Source organism: Amia ocellicauda, chromosome 6, assembly GCF_036373705.1.
Source record: "Amia ocellicauda isolate fAmiCal2 chromosome 6, fAmiCal2.hap1, whole genome shotgun sequence".
NCBI lineage: Eukaryota > Metazoa > Chordata > Actinopteri > Amiiformes > Amiidae > Amia > Amia ocellicauda.
In genome coordinates, this window is record NC_089855.1 from 45,081,101 (window position 1) to 45,107,468 (window position 26,368).

General features: G+C 43.9%; 3 protein-coding genes across 8 annotated transcripts; 2 read left to right on the forward strand and 1 right to left on the reverse strand.

Moving 5' to 3' along the window:
* Positions 1-2,445: 2,445 nt before the first annotated feature.
* On the forward strand, positions 2,446-10,661 carry LOC136751517 (amine sulfotransferase). The gene is made up of 6 exons (XM_066707189.1): positions 2,446-2,777; positions 3,608-3,831; positions 4,362-4,488; positions 4,583-4,677; positions 4,780-4,960; positions 8,931-10,661. Exons 1-6 carry the CDS (start codon positions 2,624-2,626, stop codon positions 9,056-9,058), a joined length of 909 nt encoding a protein of 302 aa, XP_066563286.1. The 5' UTR covers positions 2,446-2,623; the 3' UTR covers positions 9,059-10,661.
* Positions 10,662-10,675: 14 nt separating this feature from the next.
* On the reverse strand, positions 10,676-19,892 carry eif3d (eukaryotic translation initiation factor 3, subunit D). 4 transcript variants are annotated; one of them, XM_066707187.1, is made up of 16 exons: positions 19,758-19,892; positions 18,431-18,556; positions 18,142-18,187; positions 17,737-17,873; positions 17,403-17,488; positions 17,181-17,253; positions 16,954-17,069; positions 13,265-13,397; positions 12,942-13,089; positions 12,702-12,832; positions 12,508-12,593; positions 12,266-12,395; positions 11,757-11,899; positions 11,250-11,442; positions 11,006-11,111; positions 10,676-10,804 (listed from the first exon to the last, which is right to left on the reverse strand). In XM_066707187.1, exons 2-16 carry the CDS (start codon positions 18,551-18,553, stop codon positions 10,791-10,793), a joined length of 1,665 nt encoding a protein of 554 aa, XP_066563284.1. In that variant the 5' UTR covers positions 18,554-18,556; positions 19,758-19,892; the 3' UTR covers positions 10,676-10,790. The 4 variants fall into 4 exon arrangements, with proteins under 4 accessions (XP_066563284.1, XP_066563285.1, XP_066563282.1 ...); XM_066707188.1 differs by having other exon boundaries at positions 11,018-11,111; positions 19,745-19,892; XM_066707185.1 differs by having other exon boundaries at positions 19,745-19,892.
* A 492-nt stretch (positions 19,893-20,384) lies between these two features.
* LOC136751519 (protein CutA homolog) lies at positions 20,385-23,242 on the forward strand. 3 transcript variants are annotated; one of them, XM_066707190.1, is made up of 7 exons: positions 20,385-20,499; positions 21,140-21,205; positions 21,517-21,665; positions 21,848-21,907; positions 22,092-22,137; positions 22,562-22,611; positions 22,969-23,242. In XM_066707190.1, the coding sequence occupies exons 2-7, from the start codon at positions 21,143-21,145 to the stop codon at positions 23,066-23,068; spliced, it is 468 nt and encodes a 155-aa protein (XP_066563287.1). In that variant the 5' UTR covers positions 20,385-20,499; positions 21,140-21,142; the 3' UTR covers positions 23,069-23,242. The 3 variants fall into 3 exon arrangements, with proteins under 3 accessions (XP_066563287.1, XP_066563289.1, XP_066563288.1); XM_066707191.1 differs by having other exon boundaries at positions 20,396-20,456; XM_066707192.1 differs by lacking the exon at positions 21,140-21,205 and having other exon boundaries at positions 20,394-20,499.
* The last annotated feature ends 3,126 nt before the right edge of the window (positions 23,243-26,368 follow it).

The window sequence follows — 26,368 nt, forward strand, 5'->3', positions numbered from 1 at the left end:
CTCTGTGGTTTTCCCTGGAGACGGGAGGCGGCCCCCTGGATGTAGATGCCTTTGCTCACCCATGGCTGCAGGAACTGTTGTATGCCTTTCCCCCCACTGCCACTTATTCCACTGACACTGGAGAGGATTCGCCAGGACGGAGCTTGAGTTCTCCTGATCGCCCCCCGGTGGCCGAGACAGTTGTGGTTTGCAAAGCTGGCACAGATAATCAGCGCGGACCCTTGGCAGCTCCCGCTTCGATGGGACTTATTGACTCAAGCAGAGGGACTGTTGTGGCACCCCAACCCAGCACAGCTGCAGTTGTGGGTCTGGCCCCTGAAAGGCACCGTTTGATGTCTCTAGGGCTGCCTGTGAATGTCGTGGAAACGCTGCAATCGGCCAGGGCTCCCTCCACCAGGGCCCAATATACTAAGTGGTCAGTTTTTCAGAACTGGTATGTAGAGAGACGTGTGGATCCCGTGTCGTGCCCCATATTGACAATCCTGTGCTTCCTGCAACAGCTGCTTGAAGACAGGAAATCTGCATCTACAATGAAAGTTTATCTGGCTGCCATATCGGCATCTCACAATAAAATTGACAATGTCTCCCCAGGAATGCATGTCCTGCCGATCCAGTTTCTGAAAGGTGCGAGACACTTGAGACCACCGATAAACGACACAATTCCAGCCTGGGACTTGGAATTAGTGCTGAAAGGACTGAGCGGTGCTCCCTTTGAGCCCATCTCCACAATGGAGCTCCGCTTCCTCTCGCTCAAGGTAGCTTTTCTTGTAGTGATAACGTCAGCAAGGAGAATTAGTGAAATTCACGCCTTGTCTGTGGATAAAGCCTGTCTGATCTTCTCGGGAAGCAATGACAGAGTCACTCTCTGGATGAACCTGGCCTCCCTGCCCAAGGTCGTGTCGGCGTTTCATATAAATCAACCTATTGTCCTGGAGTCTTTCCATCCCCCTCCACAAGAATCAGATGAGGACCGCAGACTACACACACTGTGCCCTGTCCGGGCTTTGAGGTGCTATATGCGGAGGACTGCGCAGAGACGCAAATCTGACCAGCTGTTTGTCTGCTATGGTTCCACCACTAGAGGGAGGGCAGTTTCAAAACAGTGACTGGCGCACTGGGTGGCGGACGCGATCCGGCTCACCTATGAGACTGCTAATGTTCCCATGCCTGAACACATCTCAGAGGACTCAACGAGGGGACAAGCCACGTCATGGGCTCTTTTTCACGGTGCCACACTGCAAGAACTGTGCAATGCTGCAACCTGATCCGGGCAACAGACCTTCACAAGGTTCTACCACCTCAACGTTGCGGACCAGCTGCGCCCAGGCTTGGGCACGCAGGTACTTCAGTCAGGTGTCAGGACTCGTGACAGCTCTGGTATAGTCTTCCCATTAGGTAATGGCTGTCTTTCGATTTGAAAGGGAACAATAGGTTATTATCATAACCCCAGTTCCCTGAAAAAGAAAGACAGCCATTACTCTTCAGGGGTTGCTTGGCCAGACGACCTTCCTGATGAAGAAATGGCAGGGAGCTGCAGTCAGGAGGGGACTTTTCACAGACGCCGGTTGCGGGTCTCTCCTGACAACAGGGCCCCTATTGGGCAGCTTTGGTACATGTTTTCAATGATTGGCAGGTCAGAAGGCTCTTCCCATTAGGTAATGGCTGTCTTTCTTTTTCACGAAACCGGGGTTATGATAATAACCTATCGTTCTGTAAAGTGAAGGAAGAGGGATGTGAAATTTGAAGCTTACTTTTCAGGTATGAAGAACACAGTAAGGAATTGAAGTCTTTGAAGCACAGAGAATAATATATGTATTTAATGAGCTCGGAAGAATGATGTGCGAGGGTCAACCCCGCAGTAAGACTTAGTTCTTAACAGATATGAGTACAGCTTTAAAGTAAAAAATGACATAGGGTACTGTGATCATTATCCAATCAAAAAGCTTAAAAAGGTGCAAGCTCTACATCAGGAAACCAGATCTCTTCCATTGATGGCATCCAAAGTGTCATGATCTTCCTTGACAAAGGTCAATGAATTAATCATTCACTATAAAGTGACATCTCCAGCCTGTCTGGAAAAACAGTAAATCCACGAACAGACACTATGCAAACTGACAGATGTGGACTGTTTATCTGTTGGGTGATCCTCTTATAATAATCAGAAGTCAAAGTGGAGAGAGGAATTTCTAGAGGGTATGCCCTGAACAATCGCCTTGTTGGCTTTCGCTAGCTCGATAAATCTAATTTGCACAGTCTGTATACATGCTATTATTTCTAATGCTAATAATAATAGAAAACATTATACAGTTAATATAAAAAAATTATCCAGGGTTTCTCAATGTACAAAGTCCATAGTGAACAACTCCACGCCTGTCCCCCTCCTCCATGTGTGTATAACTGTTAATGAATTACTTTCTTTACATATTAAATCCTGACTTCTAATTTTATTCCAACACTCTCTGTCATGCAATGTAGTAGACTCCTACTCCATCTCCCCCTCTCACTCTCTCAACTGACTGAACGGTTACCTTTTCTTGCTCTATCTCTTTCTCCATTGCCCTTTCCCTCTCTTCTATCATTCTCTGTCCATTAACTCTATCTCCTCAGACGTGTCTGTTAAACAATGGCAAACTCGGTGGAAATAGTGAGCCCCTATCTCTTTCGCTACAAAGGCTTTGTCTTCGCTCATGGAGATACCACCCCGGAGTACATCAACTCACTGCAGGACTTCGAGATCCGCGACAGTGATGTATTCCTTGTCACCTACCCCAAGTCAGGTGAGTGCTGCTGTCTGCCTGAGAACTGCATCGACACTTTTAAAATAATGTTTTTACACAACTGAATTTTGAATTTTGTGTGACTTAATTATACTTTACTAATCATAATTAATACTACTGCTGTTCTATTGATGTACTACACTTCTATAGCTACTGCTACTAAGACTTCACTACATGTTACATCTGTTATTGCTACGAGTTATTATTGATACACAGACTGACTGATACATTGACAATTATACTGGTATCCTGTTATCTACCCCGCCTAAAAGAGGTATGAGATTAAACATTTTTCTGTATCAATGGATTGATGATCTAACATTGATTATTTATTGTCATCTGTCCTGGTCGATAGTATAAAACTAAGAAGTGTGGATAATAGTCATGTAGACACTCGATTTTAAGAAATTAAATATTCCCTGGAAGTATTATACGATACCATACGTGTAAAATACACTACAGTCCGGCGAGCAGATTAACACTTTGGACCATGCCACTAGGTATACTGTGTGTACAACAATGGTATGTAAAATATCTGTAAATACATGTTTAAGTCTAAAATGTTTGATTGCTGTATTTATTGTTCCTGAGCACTGGACCTGTCTGTCTATGCTTTGGCAACACAGGTGTCAAATATTCATGCCAATAAAGCTTTTTAAATTTGAAATTGACTGTGGATACTATGTGCATTTGAGAGATTGTAAACCAGTTTGAAAGCATAGAGCCTGTTTTGGCGACTTTTATATTATGCAGGAACAATCTTCTTACCCCCTCTCTCTCTCGCGCTCTCTCTAACCCTATCTTCCTCCCCTCTTCCCCCTCTCTCTCAGGCACAGTATGGACCCAACAGATCATCACCCTATTGTATGAAGGAGAGGTAGAGGAGGCGACGCAGAGGGCAGGGCTGACCTACTCCAACAACCTGGAGCGAATGCCCTGGCTGGAGTTCAGAGGGGACCGTTCAGACTACAGCCTGCGTCCCTCCCCCAGGCTCTTCTGCTCCCACCTCACCCCCACCCTGCTGCCCCGCGGCCTGAGGGAGGGGAAGGGCAAGGTCAGTCAGTCAGACAGTCAGTGTATCGGTCAAGTAGTCAGTGAGTGTATCAAACTGTATAAAACATTTAAGAAAATGCAACTGTTTAGTGTAATTTGGTCATGTCAAACTAACGACTAATCAGACATTTGTCAATCATGTAACAGATGTTTAAGTAATCAGAAATTGTTCAGTAATAAAAATCCAGTCTAGTCCATTTATATGTAGCCCCCTGTTAGTCTGTGATGCCTTTCTTCTCCGCTATTCAGATTTATTCTATTTTTAATATACTTTTTTTTTTTCAATTAATAGTGTGGAGTGTGGTGTGTTGATAAATGATAAACTCTGAGGGACTGACACAACAAATTGTGAAAAAATGTCAAGGGGGTCTAGACTTGCTATAGGTTTTCATGTGTGATTCATTGGGAGGCACACAGTTTACTTCGTATTTTTCCCCTCTTCATGTGTAAGTATGGATAATTAGCTTACATAATAATTAGCTTAGCAGCAGTGGCAGGAGCAGCAGTATGATGAGGATGTTGATGCTGCAGGTGGTGTATGTGATGAGGAACCCCAAGGATGTGGCAGTGTCCTACTACCACTTCTCTCAGGCCATGACCAAACTGGAGACACCTCGCAGCTTCCAGGACCTCCTGGACAAATACCTGGAGGGAAATGGTAATGAGAATGTGTGTGTCCATAACGTCAGTGTGTGTGTGTGTGTGTGTGTCTGCATGCATCACATCTCATCTCTACTCTGATTGGTCTGCAGTGGGCGGGAGTTCCTGGTTCGACCATGTGAGGACGTGGCACAGCAGCAAGGGACTCTTCAACATCCTGTTCCTCACCTATGAGGAGATGGTGCAGGTGAGGGGGCTGGGACAGTTGGTGTATCAATGTATACGTGTATGGCTTTCTTACTGTGTGTGTGTGCGAATATATATATATAACAACTTGTGTGTGTGTCAGGACCTGCGTGGGGCTGTGCAGAAGCTCTGCACGTTCCTTGGCCGGCAGCTGGACAGCACGTCTCTGAACAGGGTGGTGGACAGGGCCACCTTCCGCAACATGAGGGCCGACCCGCGCGCCAACTACGAATTCCTGCCTGCTGACCTGCTGCTGCGAGAGCAGGGCCACTTCCTGCGTAAAGGTCAGAGGTCAAAACCCCAAACCAGCAAGGGGGTTAGAAGAAAGTGTTCAGCTTTGGATCAGAATGAGTGTGTTTGAGAGTCAGTGTTTGCAGGAGTGTGCAAGTAAGTGTATGTATTTGAAGGAGCATGTGTTAACAAGAGTGACAGACAGTAGGTGTATGCAAGTGTGCGAGAGACTGTGTGTGTGTGTAGTGGATGAAGGTGTGAGTGCATGTGCATATTTCTAAGCCTGAGATTGTGTGTAAGTGTGTGAGACCAAATGAGTGTGTAAGAGTGAGTGTAGTGAAACCTGGAATGGCCAACGCCACCCTGCTAACCGGGCTGCTGTCAGGAACCCCCCTGTCGAGTGTAGTATGGCACGAGGATATTAAAATTGATCCTCTGTATGCAAGTTATTAAACGTGCTAGTTTTATTTGTATTGAGGCAAAATAACAATGCTGTAATTATTCCAATCCTATAGATTTTTTGACAGAATAAACAGAATTTGACTGTATCCATTTTAAACAGTGTTCACGGTTCCAAAACATGGCTGATATGAACACTATTTGGGCTGCGCCCTCGACTTTTAAATCAAAAGTATGGGCTCACTTTAGATTTTACAACATTCAAGGGAAGCACCTTTATTGATAGGTTCAGAACAGCCAAACATAGCAAATATTGTTTTTCTATGTTCATACAGCTCTGGAAAGAAACCACTACAAGAGACCACAGCAAATTTGTCTTAAATCAGCATCTCTACATGTATGGCAGCCATTCCATTCCAGTGTCTGTTGGCACAGGCACACCTCATTCTACTGAATGAGGTACTGATTAGGTGATCACCTGAACCAAATCTTATTTAAAGAGGAAAAGTATAAAAACCACTGCTGTGATCATCACTTTCCTCTTGCAATAGGATCAGCTGGATGGCAAAAACAGTGCGAGTGGTACCTCAAAAGTAATTGGAATCAAAAAATAACTATTGACCATGCCAAAAGAGCTGAAAAAGAAAGTTTTGAGTGAGGAAAAGAAGGGTTCAATTCTGGCTTTACTGGCAGAGGGATACAGTGAATGTCGGGTTACTTCAATCCTTAAAATTTCAAAGACGGCGGTTCATAAGAACAAGGTCAAGCGGCAGACATTGGGGACAACAAAGCTACAGACCGACAGAGGGCGAAAACAACTCTCCACTGACGGGGTCAACACATTTGAAAGGCACTCAACAACCGTAGGATGACATCAAGTGACCTACAAAAAGAATGGCAAACGGCAGCTGGGGTGAAGTGCACGGCGAGGACGGTTCGAAACAGGCTCCTAGGGGCAGGGCTGAAGTCGTGCAAAGCTAGAAAAAAGCCTTTCATCGATGAGAAGCAAAGAAGAGCCAGGCTGAGGTTTGCAAAAGACCATAAGGATTGGACTGTAGAGGACTGGAGTAAGGTCATCTTCTCTGATGAGTCCAGTTTTCAGCTTTGCCCAACAGCTGCTCATCTAATGGTTAGACGGAGACCTGGAGAGGCCTACAAGCCACACCCCCTGTGAAATGTGGTGGAGGATCGGTGATGATCTGGGGGTGCTTCAGCAAGGCTGGAATCAGGCAGATTTGTCATTGTTAAGGATGCATGAATCAAGCCATGTACAAGGTTGTCCTGGAAGAAAACTTGCTTCCTTCTGCTCTGACAATGTTCCCCAACTCTGAGGATTGGTTTTTCCAGCAGGACAATGCTCCATGCCACACAGCCAGGTCAATCAAGGTGTGGATGGAGGACCATCAGATCAAGACCCTGTCATGGCCAGCTCAATCTCCAGACCTGAACCCCATTGATAACCTCTGGAATGTGATCAAGAGGAAGAAGACTGATGGTCACAAGCCATCAAACAAAGCCGAGCTGCTTGAATTTTTGTGCCAGGAGTGGCATAAGTCACCCAACATCAGTGTGAAAGATTGGTGGAGAGCATGCCAAGACGCATGAAAGCTGTGATTGAAAATCAGGGTTATTGCACCAAATATTGATTTCTGAACTCTTCCTCAATTAAAACAGTAGTATTATTTAAAAATTAATATTAACTTATTTTCTTTGTATTATTCGAGGTCTGCAACACTGCATATTTTGTTATTTTGACCAGTTGTTATTTTCTGCAAATAAATGTTCTAAATGACTATTTTTATTTGGAATTTGTGAGAAATGTTGTCAGTAGTTTATAGAATAAAACAAAGATTTTCATTTTACCCAAACACATACCAATAAATATTAAAACCAGAGAAACTGATCATTTTGCAGTGGTCTCTTTTTTTTTTCCAGAGCTGTATATACATTTTACTTTACAATTTGAAAAGGCTGAATGCACTAGCGATTCTTATTTAAATATAATCAGTTAAATACCTAAAGGCACAGTGCACTGGTCAAGTCTTCTTCAGTCCATATGCAGTGTTCAACAGCTGTGTGTGCTGCTCAGTCTCTGTTGAGGAATTTTATTTAATTCCTAACTCTTAGAGTGTTCTAAGTAAATTTAATTGACAGACTCATGGTTACTGTATTATTCAATGTATTTTTGGAAAATTGTGTTTGGAAGTATGATTTAACCGTTTGCAATGGTACAATGATGAACAATAAATGGCAATATCGAATCGCAATACATATACAATTCTGAGGATCGGAAAACAGTGCAATACATACACTCACCTAAAGGATTATTAGGAACACCTGTTCAATTTCTCATTAATGCAATTATCTAACCAACCAATCACATGGCAGTTGCTTCAATGCATTTAGGGGTGTGGTCCTGGTCAAGACAATCTCCTGAACTCCAAACTGAATGTCTGAATGGGAAAGAAAGGTGATTTAAGCAATTTTGAGCGTGGCATGGTTGTTGGTGCCAGACGGGCATGTCTGAGTATTTCACAATCTGCTCAGTTACTGGGATTTTCACGCACAACCATTTCTAGGGTTTACAAAGAATGGTGTGAAAAGGGAAAAACATCCAGTATGCGGCAGTCCTGTGGGCGAAAATGCCTTGTTGATGCTAGAGGTCAGAGGAGAATGGGCCGACTGATTCAAGCTGATAGAAGAGCAACTTTGACTGAAATAACCGCTCGTTACAACCGAGGTATGCAGCAAAGCATTTGTGAAGCCACAACACGTACAACCTTGAGGCGGATGGGCTACAACAGCAGAAGACCCCACCGGGTACCACTCATCTCCACTACAAATAGGAAAAAGAGGCTACAATTTGCACAAGCTCACCAAAATTGGACAGTTGAAGACTGGAAAAATGTTGCCTGGTCTGATGAGTCTCGATTTCTGTTGAGACATTCAGATGGTAGAGTCAGAATTTGGCGTAAACAGAATGAGAACATGGATCCATCATGCCTTGTTACCACTGTGCAGGCTGGTGGTGGTGGTGTAATGGTGTGGGGGATGTTTTCTTGGCACACTTTAGGCCCCTTAGTGCCAATTGGGCATCGTTTAAATGCCACGGCCTACCTGAGCATTGTTTCTGACCATGTCCATCCCTTTATGACCACCATGTACCCATCCTCTGATGGCTACTTCCAGCAGGATAATGCACCATGTCACAAAGGTCGAATCATTTCAAATTGGTTTCTTGAACATGACAATGAGTTCACTGTACTAAACTGGCCCCCACAGTCACCAGATCTCAACCCAATAGAGCATCTTTGGGATGTGGTGGAACGGGAGCTTCGTGCCCTGGATGTGCATCCCACAAATCTCCATCAACTGCAAGATGCTATCCTATCAATATGGACCAACATTTCTAAAGAATGCTTTCAGCACCTTGTTGAATCAATGCCACATAGAATTAAGGCAGTTCTGAAGGCGAAAGGGGGTCAAACACAGTATTAGTATGGTGTTCCTAATAATCCTTTAGGTGAGTGTATATTGGCACCTAAGTATAGTGATAATATTGTGATAATATCGTAGCATGATGTCTCTCAATTCCTGCTGACTGGGCTGTTCTCCGTGCTGCAGGGACCACAGGCGACTGGAAGAACAGCTTCACTGTGGCGCAGAGCGAGAGCTTTGACAGCGTCTTCCAGGAGAGGATGAGGGGCCTGCCGCTGGAGTTCATATGGGACATTAACAAGCAGCCAGAGTGACTGGACACAAGAGGACGGGGGGCAGGGAGGGGAGACTGAGTGATTTTTTTTTTTTTTTTATATATATAATTTTAACCAAAATATAACATATAAAGACAAATAACTTGATTGTACTGAAAAACGTTATCTTTAAATCTTAAAACAAAGATCATTTGATTTGTCTGACATACTTTGAATATATAAGATTCTCACTCTTTAATCATCTGCTGAACAATGAGTCAAACACTCTGACTATTAGAGAACAGTCTTGTATCTAGAACTTTCCAAAGACTGATTTGTGTTGTACTACATCAAATGTATAATAACGGCACTTTTAAAGTTAGAAAAACACAAACCTGTACTTTTGCAAATCAAAACTAAATATCTCTGCATAGGCTATGTGAATTTCTCCTGCATATCTGTTCTTATAGGTTACTAAATATTTGAATTAAATGCCTATACAGCGTTTCAGCTGTAAACTAATCAAAATTCATGTTCTAAATACTTTCTTCTTCAAATACCAGACCTAGTTTATGGAGTAGGCTACTGAATATAATTTAGACAACAATCTGGGCTGTTATAAAATTGTCAGTGAAAATTATTGACTGCAGAAACGCGTAACTTGCTACACAACATATATTGATATATTATCAATTTTTTAGCAGATGTAAAATTTTTGTAACAATTGAAGAATCGCACCTGATAAAGCTCTCATATGCCTGTCCTCCGATCGGCTCGGCTTTCCTTGGAATTCAATCTTGATCACGTTGCAAACTCAGGTCATTAGATCACTGCCTTGATCAGTCATCAGTTTGATCATTGACCTATGCTAATTCTTTTGGGTTTTAAATCCAACCAGTTGATTTAGCGTTTATTAAGACTGCTGTTGGCACTACAATTCAGATCTATAGAGGACTGAGAACATGCCCCTCAGACTTCGGTCAGCACCGCCCACACACACACTAGAAAGAAATAAAGACACTACCAGGCTGCTAAATACAACTGATGTACATAGCTGTAGCCCGACTGAGCTATTTCAAAGTGCTGTCACATTGCTTAAGGGGTTATATTTTAGTTTTTTGCAATGCTACATGGTTAATGTTTTATACATTGCAGGGAATTGATTATGGTACTCTTCCTTATATTTCTGGTCGACGGTTTTTGCATTCCTGCTTGTTTTGCTCCATTTTCTAGGCGGAGTATCCATTAGCTCGCTAGAAATTTCAAGAGACTCCACCATGCTTCTTTTCGTATGATGAAAACATAGTAAAGAGCATGGTATGGAGCACTCATTTGTCAACTTGCAGGGATTAATCAATCAGCGACCACGTCTCTCAATGTACTCAGAAATCGGGTTTACACTGACTGACAATTTCCAGGGGTTTCCCCGAGAGTAGTAATTCCTGCGGCAAAATTATGAAAAACCAATGAAAAAAAAAACAATCCTAATTGCTGTTGAGCGTAATAGCGTGATCAGCATTATAAAAGCATAATCATTACGTCTAAATCATAATGGTTGGCATGACTGTGTAACTTGTTAATTAATCCTGCTGCTGAAGACCCAAATGTGTAAGTACATATATAAAATCATGAATAAAATACATTAAAAAGCCCATAAATAACAGCAGTGCAGCCCAGTGTTTTGACAGCTCGTCTTTATTATTTATGATTTTAGTCCATGTTACAGCTGGTACAGCCCCACCTGGGCTCTTCGACCCGTAAGTTTGGCCCATGTGGTCGTCCACTCCACTGCTCAGTTTTCCTCATCTGAGAGCAAGAGAGAGAGACATTTAAAATTACTGGAAACTACCCCTTCAATTCATACTTCACCCCTCCAGACTGACAGTGAGATGGACAACACACAGGAAGACATACAGAGACAGACACACACAAGACATTTGGGGCCACAGCATGGACACAATTACCACTGTTAAATACATGTGCTCACACACATAATCACTCACATACTCTCTCTCTCACCATCATCCTCTTCGTCCTCCTCCTCCTCTTCTTCCTCCTCATCCTCCTCGGAGCTGAAGGTGCCGTCGGGGAGACTGTACACCCGGATCACTTGCTGCAGATGGACAGAGACAGCTGAGGTACTGGTGTGTGTACAGTCCAGTCTCTCTCTCTCTCTCAACCTGTTGTGAGGTTTATGTTATAGTCCAGTCCAAAGGGTGGGTGGGTGTGTGTCTACAGTCCAGTCTCTCACCTTGTTGGGGTCCTTGAGGATGAGGTACTTGCCCTCCTCCAGGCGGCGGCAGGTGTCGATGACGCAGCGCAGGATGCCCCAGGCATTCTCCATGCTCAGGTTGATCTGGCTGGCAAACTCATTGGGCTTGAACTGCTGGGTTCCAAGGATCACATGACGCGCAGAGTCCTTCACATGGTACCGGGACACATACCTGGGAGGTGGGAAGAGTATGAGTGCATATTGGAGACGCACAGTCTTTCACATGGTACCAGGACACCTACCTGAGAGGGTGAGGGGGAGAGAATGACAAGACAGACGGCCACACACACAGAGACAGAGATGGAGACAGACACACTTGAAGAGAACAGGCTCAGTGACCAAAGCCTGGCCATGGAAACGGGCTGACTCAGGCAGACCTGGCTGCCCAGAGAGGACCAGTGCTGTGGTCACTGAGACAGGAGAGATGGACACAGAGATGCACTTATTCTTGCAGAGACAGACAGGCATACAGAGAAAAAGTCTTACCCAAGCTTCAGGTACTCGGACCCAGCCAGCATGGCACAGCAGGTCCAGCGGGCCAGTTTGTAGCTGTTGTTCTTGAGCTCAGTGGCCAGAACCGCCCCCCTCTGGGAGTCCAGCTTCTGGCGCCAGTCCACTCCATTACAGTACTGAGAGAGAGCGGGTCAGAAAAGTAGTAAATAAAATATAAATACAAGCGAATAAAAGCAGCACAAATCCACAACAGTCTCAAACCGATATTACAGTGCATGTATGTAGGCTAGTACATATTCAGCAGCTGCTCCCTCTCCAATAGGCTGGGGAGTCACAGTGCTGCCCAAATTCAACCACCTGCCTCACATTTCAGGAAAGATTCCTCCTGTATTTCTCTATTTGAAAGACAACAGGAAGGGTGTCGCTGTTCCGAACTGGCACCACCGCTCTTCCCTGGCCATGCAGGATGTTTAGCAACATCCTTTTTCAATTGATTTGTAAGTGTCCAGCCAATTGAATGTTTCTCTGTCCCTCTCTCTCACCCTGGAGTCCCACTCGTTTAGGGTCTTGACGTTGATGAAGGACACTTCTCCGTTGGCACCTGTCATCACTCCATCGTGCTCACAACGCACGATCAGGTCAATGTCATCGCCCAGCTTCCACCGTCGGTATCTGAGAGAGGGGGAGAGAGAGAGACTGTCAGTAGGAGCCACTGAAGGCCAATGGGAGTCAATGGTGTTTAGTGGGGGTCTTCTACAGGACAGTGGAAGGGGGCAGGACTCACCTGTAGGCCACAGATGCCACTTCGCTCTTGTCCATGTCCTCCTCCACGAAGGGGTTGGGGTTGGGGAACTTGTACTTTTCTCCTCCCTGAGAGAGAGACAGACACCAGGACAGTTTCAGTACAATGCATTTCAGTAGTGTGCTGTGTCAGTACAGTGTGTGAGTTGTGCATCAGTGAGCTGCCCAGACCCATACCATGCGCAGGCACTGCTGGGAGAAGTTGTGGTTGATGTAGGTGGCCTCCATGGCAAGGTTGCGGGGGGAGTTGAAGGAGTTGCCCTCATCCTGGGGGGGCTCGTTCGCAGTCTCACTCACTGTCAGCAGGTCTGAGACACAGGCAAGAGTCAGTCCATAAGGATGGCTCCAGTATGGGCCCCTATACTATAGTCCACGTTGCGTGATGTTACTGGTTTGGGGTAGAGGGGGGAGACTCACCAAAGTCAGAGTTGTCCCTCTTGTCAAAGAACAGCTTGTTGCCCACCCTCTGCACGATGATGTCCCAGGAGTACACTGAGCGTGTGCAGCACATCAGCGTGGCCAGGATCGCGTCTGTCGCAAACACATTGCCCTGCGTCTTTGCCAGCTAAGAGAGGGACAAGGAGAGAGAGATGGGCACAAAGACAAAGAGGGGGAGAGAGTGAGAGAGAGAAAGATTGTTAGACAATAACATTGACCAAGATTATTTTGTGTAGAGCAGGAAGTCAGTGTGGGGTGACAGGGGTGTACAGTTCAGGGGTTGGGGAGGAGGGGGCGCTGACCTTGCGGATGACCGGGTCGTCTGTGGTGGTGACCGTGTGGAAGATCCTCTTGATGCTCTTGAGCTGCCTCTCGTTGCGCGTGGTCACTCGGTCGAACGCCTTGTCATAGTGCTCCAGAGCGCCACAGCACTCACTGACACAGAGAGGGGGGGAGGGAGATGAAAGGAGTAATCATAACATAACCATAACAATAATAACTGTAGTAATTAAGAAAAAGATACAGAGCCACAATGACATGAGGAGGAACCGTCATACTACAAGAACCGTAAGAATATTAACAGTAACAATTAGAATATCCCAGTCTGGGCCCCTATACTATTCTATAGTCCGTCGTTTTTCAAAGTCTGGGTGGGGTTAAAAATGTGTCACCAAAACAAATTGTAGAATATAATGTCTGTTTTTCTCTCAGAGTATAATAAAATTAGTACCTGCAGTACACCTGATAGCCACATGAGGCAATATAGTGCAGAGCACTCTAAGCATGGCTATTTAGTGAGCGCCCAAGTGAAACAGCCACTGGACCAAAAACTCAGCGACAGCATGCTGTCCCGATCACTAGTGTCGTCCATCACCGAACTATAAATGTGCAGCTATGCTCCAACTACTCTAGACCCAAAACTGATTAGAGCAGACATGGAGGATGAAGCGGAATTTTAATTTACACATAGCCTAATGGTTTGCATGTCAAAAATCTGCAACAGCTGATAACAATAATACTGTAGCAACTTGACCAAACAAGGGGGACTTGTGTTCAAGGAAATGGGGGATGGGATTTGTACATAGTTGGCTAGTCACAGGGTTCGACATTCCCCATGGCCCACAGGCCCGGGGCCAGTACATTCTTCTTAAAAGGAGTATATAATATTGTGTTCAATTTCATTATGCTGATAAAACACGCATGGTTCTAAAACATTGACGGAGAAAATCACATTTTCCATGTGATCCAAAAGTGGTACTTTCCGTTACCATGACAACACAGCCTCTAATTAAGAGGTTGACCGCCAGAGAGAAATTAAAATGTGTTTTCCATAGGATTATTGTAACATTACAATTGTGAACAGTGGTCTCTGGACAATTGCATAGACTTGGAAACGTGATGTTATGCACATAAGAAGCAAGTTATTGAAATATAATACAAATGCTATATAGTATATATAAAATTCATTTTTCGATTGAAAGGTATTAAATATGAACAACTTTGTTTGAAGAACTTAAATATTCATTTCTATAAAATTAAAAAACACCATACAAGAGATCTCACATAACCTACTGAAAGCTGTCATGCGTGGATTATCCAAATATTAAGTGATGGCATTTTTCATATAAAATGCCCATTCCCCACTGGACAATGATTGCTAGCAAACGTGTTTGTAAATGAAACCCATACAACAAGCAAACTCGCAAATATGCAAGAACAAGGCACATCATTATCACAAAAGGATTGGATCAAATAAAGAAAAATGTAGTAAACGCAGACACCAATGCAGATAATCAGAAAGTCTTTGTACTACTATAAGTTGTCTAAAACTCCAGGCTTTTTTTTTTTTTTAAACGGTATGTTTAAGATGCTGCAGTCTCCTTGAGTTCATACTACTACTACCAGCTCCACTCTGTTGTAGGGATTTAGGTTTTATGTAGTTGAGTTGTTCACACTCGGCTTCCTGGGCTTTATAGTCCAGAATCATTTAATGGCAAACTAATGTATCAGTATTATTACACAATGTCGGGCTATAAACTCCGATTAACTATTTTCTCTAACCAGAGCGCGGGATATTAGTTGGCGTGGAAACAGCGTTAAAGACGAATTCCACAAACTCATTGTACAACAGTTTTAATCCGGCCCCTGCAAAGGTGGTGTATCATTGAGTAATTAGGACCGCAACAGCTTGTGAATTAGGAAATTGCGTGTGAAAACTACAATTCCCTTCAGCCATTGCGAGTGTCATTGGCGCGAGGTGGGGTTTTAACAGCCCATCACAGGCTGAGTTACTGTCCATGCTCCTGTTCTTTCAGTAATATGCAATAAACTCAACTCAAAATGTCCAAGAAAAGAAAAATCGACAAGGAAGATAGATTGTTTCAGGAAAGATGGGAGTGGGAATATCTGTTTGTGGAGCAGAGTTTAAAACCTGTATGCCTCGTTTGTAAGGAGAGTTTAGCCATGATGAAATAATTCAATATACGGCGGCACTATGAGATTAAACACAAAGAGAAGTACTATGGGTGTTTGGAGAGAGAGCAAAGGCTGCACAAAGTGGCTGAATTAAAAAAAAAAAACTACAGCAAACCATGTGTAGCAGGTGGCTACAATTTAAGACTAATAGGGTTTCTCAGTTTGATGCATCGTACCCTAATTTCAACCGAATTCAACTTGACTAATTGTCAAGTTATTGCTATTTACACTTGCTGTTGTTTTAAGCAACAGATGCTATTTCACAGAGACAAGGCCATTCTGGCAGTGTTGGTTTCTGCTGTTGTTGGTAAGTCTGGCTGCATCGCCTAAGTATTGTATTATATTCTGTTAAATCACATCTATATTGTAATGTTATCTATTTATAGGGCAAGATTGGGTGGCGCATTTCGCATCCTGGCTGTGGTTGCCGGAGGTAAATGTTTTTATTCTCTTTTAGTGATGTTAAGCAGTTGCATTTACCAGTCACGGTACCACAGACCCGCCTGCACGCTGCATAAGACCTCTCAGTGTTTGAAGCACAGACCAGTGCGAACAGCTGTTTCACTGATGAAGCTCAGCAAATCCCCCCAAACATCACGACTAAGTATAATTCTAACTTTTTAATTTAGAGTGTTGCCAATTTTTTTCAATTGACAGTGAATTATAAATAGGGATGAGTAAATATTTATGCTGCCCTCGAATTAAACTTGAAATGGCCCGTGGTAAAATTGAGTTAGACACCCCTGGTCTACAAGAAAAAGAAAGGGATACCTCCACTCGTTACAGTACAGTACAGTACGAAGGACTGGTAATACTGTGATGCTAATACTGTACTTAATGAGAAAGAATGAACGGTCTGACACTGCGATGACTCGACAGAGAAAAGAACGTGCATCTTAACTAAGAGTCATAATGGTGCTTAATTACTATGCACGGCAAACAAATTTTATAATTAAAATAATGAATACAAAATATTTATTTTTATGTATTTCATTATTATTAAAAATTAGAATAGTAATAAGTTCATGAATTTGAAATCACTAATACAGTCTAATACTAATACACTTTGTTTGTTAAGATTAAATTGCCATAATGTGTTTTTTGGAGGCAGGATGCCTCTGATCTCAATGACTTGATTGTTGTGCCCAGTAATTCAGTAATATGATTCATTTTAGCAAATGTGTAGGAATAATTAACATGTGAATTTATTTGAATTTAGCAGCAATTATAAAATCACGTTTAAAAACATAACGGGGTTGTAGGTCCAGGTAAGAACCCTACTTAAGAAAGGGAAAAGAAAGAATAGTCTGGTGTTATAACAACAATGTTTTACTTATTGAGAAATTGGTGGTATATAAACTCTGATTGCATATTCAGTACTTTTTTGTGTAGTCATTGTCAGTTGGGTTGCGAAGGTTTGTCATTCAAAAATGTGGGTCACCTGAAAACACCCACACAGCGCTGGCTCCACTATACTATACTCCACACAACAACAGCCCTGCCTGCCCACACTCACATGTCCAAGGGGTCAGCCACCTCCATGTAGCGCATCTTCATTAGCCGGGGGAAATCCATCTCCTCCTTCACCTCCCAGTCGCTCCGTACCTCCACCGAGGAGTCTCTGGGTTTCAGCTAGGCCTTACAGAATGTCGGAGACGCACAAAGGGGTCAAAGACGCAGAGTCAGAGCTAGATACACAAAGTGGGTCAGTCAGGGATGCACAGAAAAACAGCAGCCTTTTACCTGTGACTTCTGGTCCCACTTTTGACGCACCCCAAACTGCTTCTGAAACTTCTTCTGCAGACGCATACGATCCCTGCACAGAGACGAGAGGACAAATTTAAAGAGGAAAGGAGACAAAAGGTGAAAATCAGATCACACTAAGTGCACAGGGGAATATGGCAGAAGTGCTCCAATCACAGGGAACAGCCTCTCTATCCCATTTTCACCGCTCTCCTCTCTCACCTCTCCTTCTGCTTGGCGCTCTTGGGAAGGGTCTGCATGTTGAACTGCATCATGTTCCTGCGATCCTTATCCCGACGCAGATTCCTCTGGTGTATGGACAGACAGATAAATGGTCAGTGCCTGGGGGAAACTCATGGGGCTCATCTACGTGTGTCACTACGGCAGGACAGACTCTGTAAAGATCGTGTCACTACCGCTGTACAGTGAGACTGACGGACATCGTGTTAATATAGCTGTGAGAACCTCATGCTGTTTCACTATCAGTGTCACTACGGCTGGACTGGAAAGACGCTCAGGGGCTGGTCAGAGTGGTGGACAGTGACGTGGTCAGTACCTGTGCGAATCGCATGCGGTTCCTCTGGTAGGCCGTCTTCTGAGTCTTGGCTGTGTCCACCAGCTGGAAGCTCGTCTCATCCTCCTCGTGGAAGTAGGCGTACTGACTGCCCCCCCCGAACTGGGACGAGTACTTATCTGCACACACAGACGTACACAGACGCACGTTAGGATATCTGCCTGCAAGGCCACAATCCTGCGCGTCACCGACACACTGGCTTTACTGAGCGTGTACTCTGGGTGTCTGTGTATGTGCAGATACACATTTACTGTTTTGGTCAGCTATGCCATCTATCTATATAAATGGCATGTTGACTTTTCAGTTTTGCCAACATTTTAATACAATTGTGCTATAACAGACCCGTGCACAGCCGGGTATAACTGTGCGTTATATATAATGACTCACTTGTGTATCTTTTGTCCTGGTAAGTGGCTCCTGTCCAGTCAGCCACCTAAGAGAATCCAAGAGGATGAAAATCAGAGAACACCAAACATGAGACACATTCCAATGTAAACTCAATGCTAAGCTTAACCTTCATTGCTACAAACTTTGTCACTTTCCCTCTCACTCTCTCTGTATCTTTCCTCTCTCAATGTGTCTTTATCTTTCACTCCCACTCTCAGTCTTTATCTCTCTCTCTCTCTCTCTCAGTTTCCATCTGTTTCCGTGCGTGTATGTGTGCATGTATGCTCACCTTGCCCAGCCTGTCCCCCTTGCTGAATGGCTGGTATGGCATGTCTTTGAACTGGTCAGGCATAGCACAGGGGCCCCAGCCACAGGGATTGTCCTGGATCACTGGGGCATTGAATTTCGCCATGGCCTGAGAGGGAAGGGAAAGAGGGGAGTACAGGACAGCATGTTACTGTAGATAGAATAGAGCATTACGCTATTGAAGATCGGCTTGTCACTGGAACAGCCTGTCAGTGTGTAGGAAAAGACACTGCACCCAGAATACAGTCAGTGGGGTCACCAGGCTGTGCTGCACTAACAGCAGCAATTGAGGCATTCAACCACCACGCCACCGACAAAAGCTTTATTTCAATGCATGCAGGGATGTTAAAATGTTCCACTTCTGAAGGGGCCTATGGTGAGGCACCAATACCCACCCTGTCTCTCCACCGAGTCCCAGCTTGGCCTCAGACTCCAGTTCAGCACTGCTCTCTTCAGGGTCAGACAGCCAGTAGGCCACCAATCAGCTTGCGCAGTGGACTAGTCATCACTGACCCCTGACCTCACAGCCTGCCCCCCAAACTGCCCTCCTATCCCTTTGTGATCAATACATTATTACTCTAATTAGGATTTTTTTGTTACATTCCAGTTACAGAACAGGACATGCCTGACCACACTGGTAACGGTCACACAAAAGACCCTCACCCCACTGCCTTATATTCCCAATAGCTTGAGGTCTCCATACAATAGACTGTATGTTCAAGTCTATAGATTCGCATCATTCAATAAGACGCAGTATTTGCTATCTGAACAGCCTGGCTATAATGTGGGGGAGGGGTGGCGTTCTATGTTCTTGGATAATTTGTAATATAAGGAAAACGCCCAGTATGGTTAGGCCTCGCCGTGGCTTCAAAACTTTACTTTTTTTTATATAGAAAAACACGCAACACCGGATAGCAGTTTCGCTCGCTCCTCACTGTAGCAGAGAAGTTGTGACGGGGACAGAATTCACCAAGGCACCATTTTACCGGTTTCTTCTCTGATACGTAGCTCGACACAGCCTACTACACTTTCCCGCACATATTAAAACAGCATACACTCCTTTAGATATATAACCAAAGGAATATGCGTTTAACAGCCAAGTGAACATGTTCTGGGCTTTGCACATATAAAACAAAATGTGTCGTCCGATTACAAAGGTGTGCTTTTAGCTATTTTTGTACCGTAAAACCATCTCTTATGAAACATCACCAATAAAGGAGTATTATCTGTATATGTAGGGTTTATCTGACTTCAATACTGCCCAAGTCGCAGTCTCCGGACGATTTTCGATACATACCATGCTTGCTTACCTCAATGTTGGCGACGAATGCGCGGATGTTAATAAATTAGAAATCGCCAGCTGCCAAACAATTCTAACGTGAAATTTCGCCAACGCCGGCGGAAGAGGGCCAGAGAGGGTGCCGTAAAGCGAGCTAGTCTTCCTGTCGTGATTTGTAACTTTGGTCGTGTATTTCAGATTTACGCAGTTCTGCGCAGATCTGCAGAAATCCACCGATCCCATTGGTGGAGCCGCGCAGATCCGCGCAGAACTGCGGAAAACTCTGCTACACGAACGTTGCTGCCTATTAGAGAGAGAGAGACAACAATAATCATAACTGTTATTATTTACAACTACACCACAATGATGATAAATCTTTGAAATATTCTTATTATCAATGTTAATTTTAAGAAAGATCAGGTTAACATATATGTCTGGCTGTACATCTGCGGCGAAAACTTAACGACATCATAAGTGTGGTGTATGCTCATTCTCATATGGCACCTCTATCATTCGGAAATGGCGCTCCGATGACTCGTAGCCAATGACGTCACCAGAAACCAACAAGGAAAACATTAAATAGAGAATAAGCCAATGAGCGGCGAGGATCCAGATACTCAGGGCCCAAACGACAACTGGGCCTGCTTTACGGCAGAGCTGATGCAGTGAGAGAGAGAGAGAGAGAGAGAGAGAGAGAGAGAGAGAGAGAGAGAGAGAGAGAGAGTGACAGGTAAAGAGACAGACGTGTGGGGGGAGTTTGCCGGCTGTGACAGGTAACAAATACGAGACACTCACTCACTGGAGTGGAAACCAGGGCTTTTTCTGTTAGTAAACTTTACCGAAAGAGCCCAGTAACGTACAACTACCACGGTACATATGTAAATTACACATTGTACCTTAGTAGGAATGCAAATAATTCAAGACACATATAACCACTATTACTATTAATAGTAGCAGCAGCAGCAGCAGTAGTAGTAGTAGTAGTAGTAGTAGTAGTAGTAGTAGTAGTATTTGTTTTCTTTAGTCAGACATAACGTTTTATAGTTGTGACAGCTAACGCCCTGACACTATTGTACAGCACTATATTGTTATATAGCCTACCGTCACAAATATATATTGGTTTCTAACAAACTTATCTACAAAACAACAAACACTTGCAAATGAACATGTTTGACAATTAAAAAAAAAAAAAGTTACTATTCCATCACGTTACTTTAGTTCACATCAGTAGGCAGAAAGGCCAAACGGATGACTTCTCTGTAAGACCTCATGTGCAGAATGAGCCAAGCTGCACTGGCGTGGGGTGTCCTGTTGAGTACTGCGTGCCTGGGCCTCATATGGCAGATAAGACATTCTAGCAGCTTTTGTGTTGTGTTCTGTTCTGTTCTGATGTGTCCTATTCTCTCTGGGCAGGCAATGCAAATCTGGCTCCGAATTCTGAACGTATTACAGCGAGAAACGGTCCGAACTGCCTGCCTAGTGAGTGTGTGCGCGCAAATGTGTGTCTTCCTGTCTGTCTATACGTGCTTATTATCTGTGCGTGGGTATGTTTGTCTATACGTGCTTGTCTGTCTATGTGGGTTGTGTCCATGTTTGTATCCATATCTCTGTCCAGGGGTCATCAGGCCAGGGTGGACCCAAATAATATTTATTCTCTCCTTTCCTTCCCTGTCTCTCACTCTCAAATTCAAATTAAAAAAACAAGCTTAATTGGGATGAGGACTTGGTTTTGGTTTTGCCAAAGAATTTAGATACGCTCTCACACACACTCTCTCTCTCTCTCTCTGTAGGCCGTGTTGCTCAGTGTGTTGATGCTCCCATTGCTAAGGACTGTGGGACTGCGTGTGTTCTCCATGGCAACGGAATCCTACGTCTCCGGGACTCACTCTGCCGCCTTTGTCACCTGTCCTAATGAGCAGGTGGCCAAGGACCTGGCCAGGTAATTGTAAATTAATTGAAATTAATTAACTGAATTATTGAATTAGCAATGCAATGAGGGTCGGCACTTCTTTACACTAAGAGTGACAGGGGTCTGTCCCAGACGTGAGCTAGAAGCTAACTGGCTGACTGACATTATGTGACTGAGACACTAGGTGATTTTGTTCTCCTCTTTTTATCCAGAGGTATTGTGGAAAAGAAGCTGGCTGCCTGTGTGAACATTGTGCCAAAGATCACATCAGTGTGAGTTTGACTTCCCTGGATTGGATTGGACTGGGAGGGTGCTGGACCTTGAATGGATTGGTCTGTACTGGGAGGGTGCTTGACAGAACTGGACTGTACTGGAAGGGTGCTGAACTAGGCTGTACTTCACTGAACTGGGCTGTACTGGGAGGGTGCTGGATTGAACTTGACTATGTGGTTTCAGGTACGAATGGCAGGGGAAGATCGAGGAAGACAGTGAGGTGCTCCTGGTGAGGTCCCTTTTATAATAATTATAATTATTGTATTGTTATTATTAATTTGGCAGTGCATTTATGAAGAGGTTTACAGGAGAACAATATAATAATGTAAAAGACACTGTATCGCACACAAGCTTTTGTAAGGATACACTGCACATTAAAACAAGAGCCCACAACGCAGTACGGTACAATAGAATACACTACAGTACAGTAAAATGAAGAACCACAGAGGTCCTGTCAAACGTCAGCACAGACACTTGTGTTATTGATATATTTATTTTATTGTGACAATTGGCCTTTATTATCACATGAGAATTTTGTCTGTATAATTATTTATTTCTCAGCAGACACCCCTATCCAGGTTGATTAATGTTTACATAAGAAACTTTTCAAAGCAAAGCATAGTTGTATTGAAGGGCTGCATCTGTTTCCTCAGATGATTAAGACCAGGAGCTCCAAAGTGTCGGCTCTGGCTGATTATGTGAGGTGAGTGTCACTATATTTACATTCCACAAACTGTGCCGGGGTGCCGTCAGTGTGGAGTCCTGCTTCAGCCCCAGAGAGACCACTGTCTAGGATCCAGCTGACTGAACTGGGCAAAGTTAGTGGGTCAGTGAGATTGAGATCAGCGCTTGTGTGTATGCAAGCCTGGGACTGACACTAGATGGATTTCTGAACATTACACACAAACATACAGACACACACAGTAAACGCTAGTAGTTTTATTGACAAGGCTTCAGATTTTGTTTTGAAACTCTCTTGAAATTCATTCTGGGCTGACCATGTGTGTCCCTGTGTGCATCTATCTGTGTGTGTGTGTGTGTGTGTGTGTGTGTCTTGTAGGTCGGTTCACCCCTATGAGGTGGCTGAGGTCATCAGCCTGCCCATCGCCGAAGGCAACCCCCCCTACCTGAAGTGGCTGAGTGACACTGTGCCTGAGTGACCTGCCTCACTGGCACTATCTGGTGGACAAACTGCAACTTGTTTTCATTATTTTTATTATTATTGTTATATATTTTTGTTAATTTTACAAACCATCTGACATCTTGGAATCAGTTACCATGGCTGTGACATTCTGGAAACACAAATCAATAAAGGAAGCTGAATAATTCTGAAATGTGTGAATGTGTGTGTAATTTACAAGTCAAAATGTTTGTTGGGTTCAGTAATAGAACAGTACAGCAGGGTCTCCAGCCCTGGTCCTGCAGATACACAGTCCAGACCTCTTTGCACTGCCAGGTGCTGACATCACAATGTGGTCATCTCCACCCCCTCCTCTGGAGCAGCTGCAGAACGATTGAGTTAGTGGGAAGCTGCTAAAAAGGGAGAGAAAAAGTATTATTGTTTACATTATCATCATTATAATTATTATACTTATCATAATTACAATATTTATTATTATTACCTTCTTAGAGCAAAGCCAGTTGAGCCATATATATATATATATATATATATATATATATATATATATATATACACTCACCTAAAGGATTATTAGGAACACCTGTTCAATTTCTCATTAATGCAATTATCTAACCAACCAATCACATGGCAGTTGCTTCAATGCATTTAGGGGTGTGGTCCTGGTCAAGACAATCTCCTGAACTCCAAACTGAATGTCTGAATGGGAAAGAAAGGTGATTTAAGCAATTTTGAGCGTGGCATGGTTGTTGGTGCCAGACGGGCCGGTCTGAGTATTTCACAATCTGCTCAGTTACTGGGATTTTCACGCACAACCATTTCTAGGGTTTACAAAGAATGGTGTGAAAAGGGAAAAACATCCAGTATGCGGCAGTCCTGTGGGCGAAAATGCCTTGTTGATGCTAGAGGTCAGAGGAGAATGGGCCGACTGATTCAAGCTGATAGAAGAGCAACTTTGACTGAAATAACCACTCGTTACAACCGAGGTATGCAGCAAAGCATTTGTGAAGCCACAACACGTACAACCTTGAGGCGGATGGGCTACAACAGCAGAAGACCCCACCAGGTACCACTCATCTCCACTACAAATAGGAAAAAGAGGCTACAATTTCCACAAGCTCACCAAAATTGGACAGTTGAAGACTGGAAAAATGTTGCCTGGTCTGATGAGTCTCGATTTCTGTTGAGACATTCAGATGGTAGAGTCAGAATTTGGCGTAAACAGAATGAGAACATGGATCCATCATGCCTTGTTACCACTGTGCAGGCTGGTGGTGGTGGTGTAATGGTGTGGGGGATGTTTTCTTGGCACACTTTAGGCCCCTTAGTGCCAATTGGGCATCGTTTAAATGCTACGGCCTACCTGAGCATTGTTTCTGACCATGTCCATCCCTTTATGACCACCATGTACCCATCCTCTGATGGCTACTTCCAGCAGGATAATGCACCATGTCACAAAGGTCGAATCATTTCAAATTGGTTTCTTGAACATGACAATGAGTTCACTGTACTAAACTGGCCCCCACAGTCACCAGATCTCAACCCAATAGAGCATCTTTGGGATGTGGTGGAACAGGAGCTTCGTGCCCTGGTTGTGCATCCCACAAATCTCCATCAACTGCAAGATGCTATCCTATCAATATGGGCCAACATTTCTAAAGAATGCTTTCAGCACCTTGTTGAATCAATGCCACGTAGAATTAAGGCAGTTCTGAAGGCGAAAGGGGGTCAAACACAGTATTAGTATGGTGTTCCTAATAATCCTTTAGGTGAGTGTATATATATAAATAAAAACATACAGCATGAGGTCCATGTGGTGTGGTACAAAGTCAGTCTGGTTCGGCTTTTTCCAATAACTTCCACTCTGTCGATGCACCTTTGCAAGCAGGGTTTCCACCATAGTTACTTGAAGACAAAGTCTTTGAGGAAAGCAGGGCCCTGTTCAGTTCCAAGGGTCGAGTTTCTTAAGACTCAATAGCTATTTAAATGACTGAACACTTTCGTACTCCAGTCGACTTAGTCAATTGTCTAGCTGTAAAACTCCACTGATCAGATGGGTACAGACGGCCATGCGCAGTTTCTAAAGTCCTTTAAAATAATTCTTTGTACGGCTCAATCTCCTTCTCCAGTTTAACTCTTCTGTTGCCGGCAAACACTTAGTTGGTTTCTGGTTCCGATTCTGGCAACAGAGCTGTAGGTTGAGCTGTGGCAGCGAGTTATTGGTTCAGGTGAGAGAGAGAGAGAGAGAGAGAGAGATGCCATGCGCTACCCTTTATATGCCCGTCAGATCAATAGACGATTGGTTCTTGAGTTTGTGAGATTGGATTTCGGTTTCAGCCCCCAGTATCCTATTGGAGGGGGCTCGATTTATGACTGATGTCAATCCAGCTCTCGTCCACTTCAAAGAGGTTTATGACCTCCACGCCATATTCCCCAGACATTTTCACAGCAGGGACTCCAAGCCATTTGGCCCATTCTCAGTGCCATCCTCCCACTTTGACGTAGAACAGTTCATGGGCCGATGAGCTCAGGACTTCTGGTAAATTTGGGGGAGAAATCTTCTTTAGATAAGAGCTTCAGCTCAGAGCTAGAATGCTCTATCAAAATACACCCCCCCCTTAACGCTACAAAAGTGTATTGCTAGTGTAGCAGTAGTAGGTGTAGGATGTGTCTCCAATAAGATTAGATTATGACTGAAGTAACAGCAGTGATTCATGTGAAAACGCTGTCGTTAGGGCGTGTGCGTGTGGAGTTGGGTCTGTCTGTAAGGACACCATGTAAACGTAGAGCTACATCAATAAGGAAGGTACAGTGAGGGAAAAAAGTATTTGATCCCCTGCTGATTTTGTACGTTTGCCCACTGACAAAGAAATTATCAGTATATAATTTTAATGGTAGGTGTATTTTAACAGTGAGAGACAGAATAACAACAAAAAAATCCAGAAAAACACATTTCAAAAAAGTTATAAATTGATTTGCATCTTAATGAGGGAAATAAGTATTTGATCCCCTATCAATCAGCAATATTTCTGGCTCCCAGGTGTCTTTTATAAGGGTAACGAGCTGAGATTAGGAGCACTCTCTTAAAGGGAGTGCTCCTAATCTCTGCTCGTTACCTGTATAAAAGACACCTGTCCACAGAAGCAATCAATCAATCAGATTCCAAACTCTCCACCATGGCCAAGACCAAAGAGCTGTCCAAGGATGTCAGGGACAAGATTGTAGACCTACACAAGGCTGGAATGGGCTACAAGACCATCGCCAAGCAGCTTGGTGAGAAGGTGACAACAGTTGGTGCGATTATTCGCAAATGGAAGAAACA

Coding starts and splice junctions, on each gene's coding strand:
- eif3d (XM_066707185.1), bottom strand. Junction 17,070..17,180: donor AGTGGGACCAGAAGTCACAG/GTAAAAGGCTGC, acceptor TGTAAGGCCTAG/CTGAAACCCAGAGACTCCTC. Junction 11,112..11,249: donor TCCTCAAGGACCCCAACAAG/GTGAGAGACTGG, acceptor GTCCATCTGCAG/CAAGTGATCCGGGTGTACAG.
- LOC136751517 (XM_066707189.1), top strand. CDS start 2,624: ATGGCAAACTCGGTGGAAATAGTGAGCCCCTATCTCTTTCGCTACAAA. Junction 2,778..3,607: donor TGTCACCTACCCCAAGTCAG/GTGAGTGCTGCT, acceptor CCTCTCTCTCAG/GCACAGTATGGACCCAACAG. Junction 3,832..4,361: donor TGAGGGAGGGGAAGGGCAAG/GTCAGTCAGTCA, acceptor TTGATGCTGCAG/GTGGTGTATGTGATGAGGAA.
- LOC136751519 (XM_066707190.1), top strand. CDS start 21,143: ATGCAAATCTGGCTCCGAATTCTGAACGTATTACAGCGAGAAACGGTC. Junction 22,138..22,561: donor AAGACAGTGAGGTGCTCCTG/GTGAGGTCCCTT, acceptor CTGTTTCCTCAG/ATGATTAAGACCAGGAGCTC. Junction 22,612..22,968: donor GCTCTGGCTGATTATGTGAG/GTGAGTGTCACT, acceptor TGTGTCTTGTAG/GTCGGTTCACCCCTATGAGG.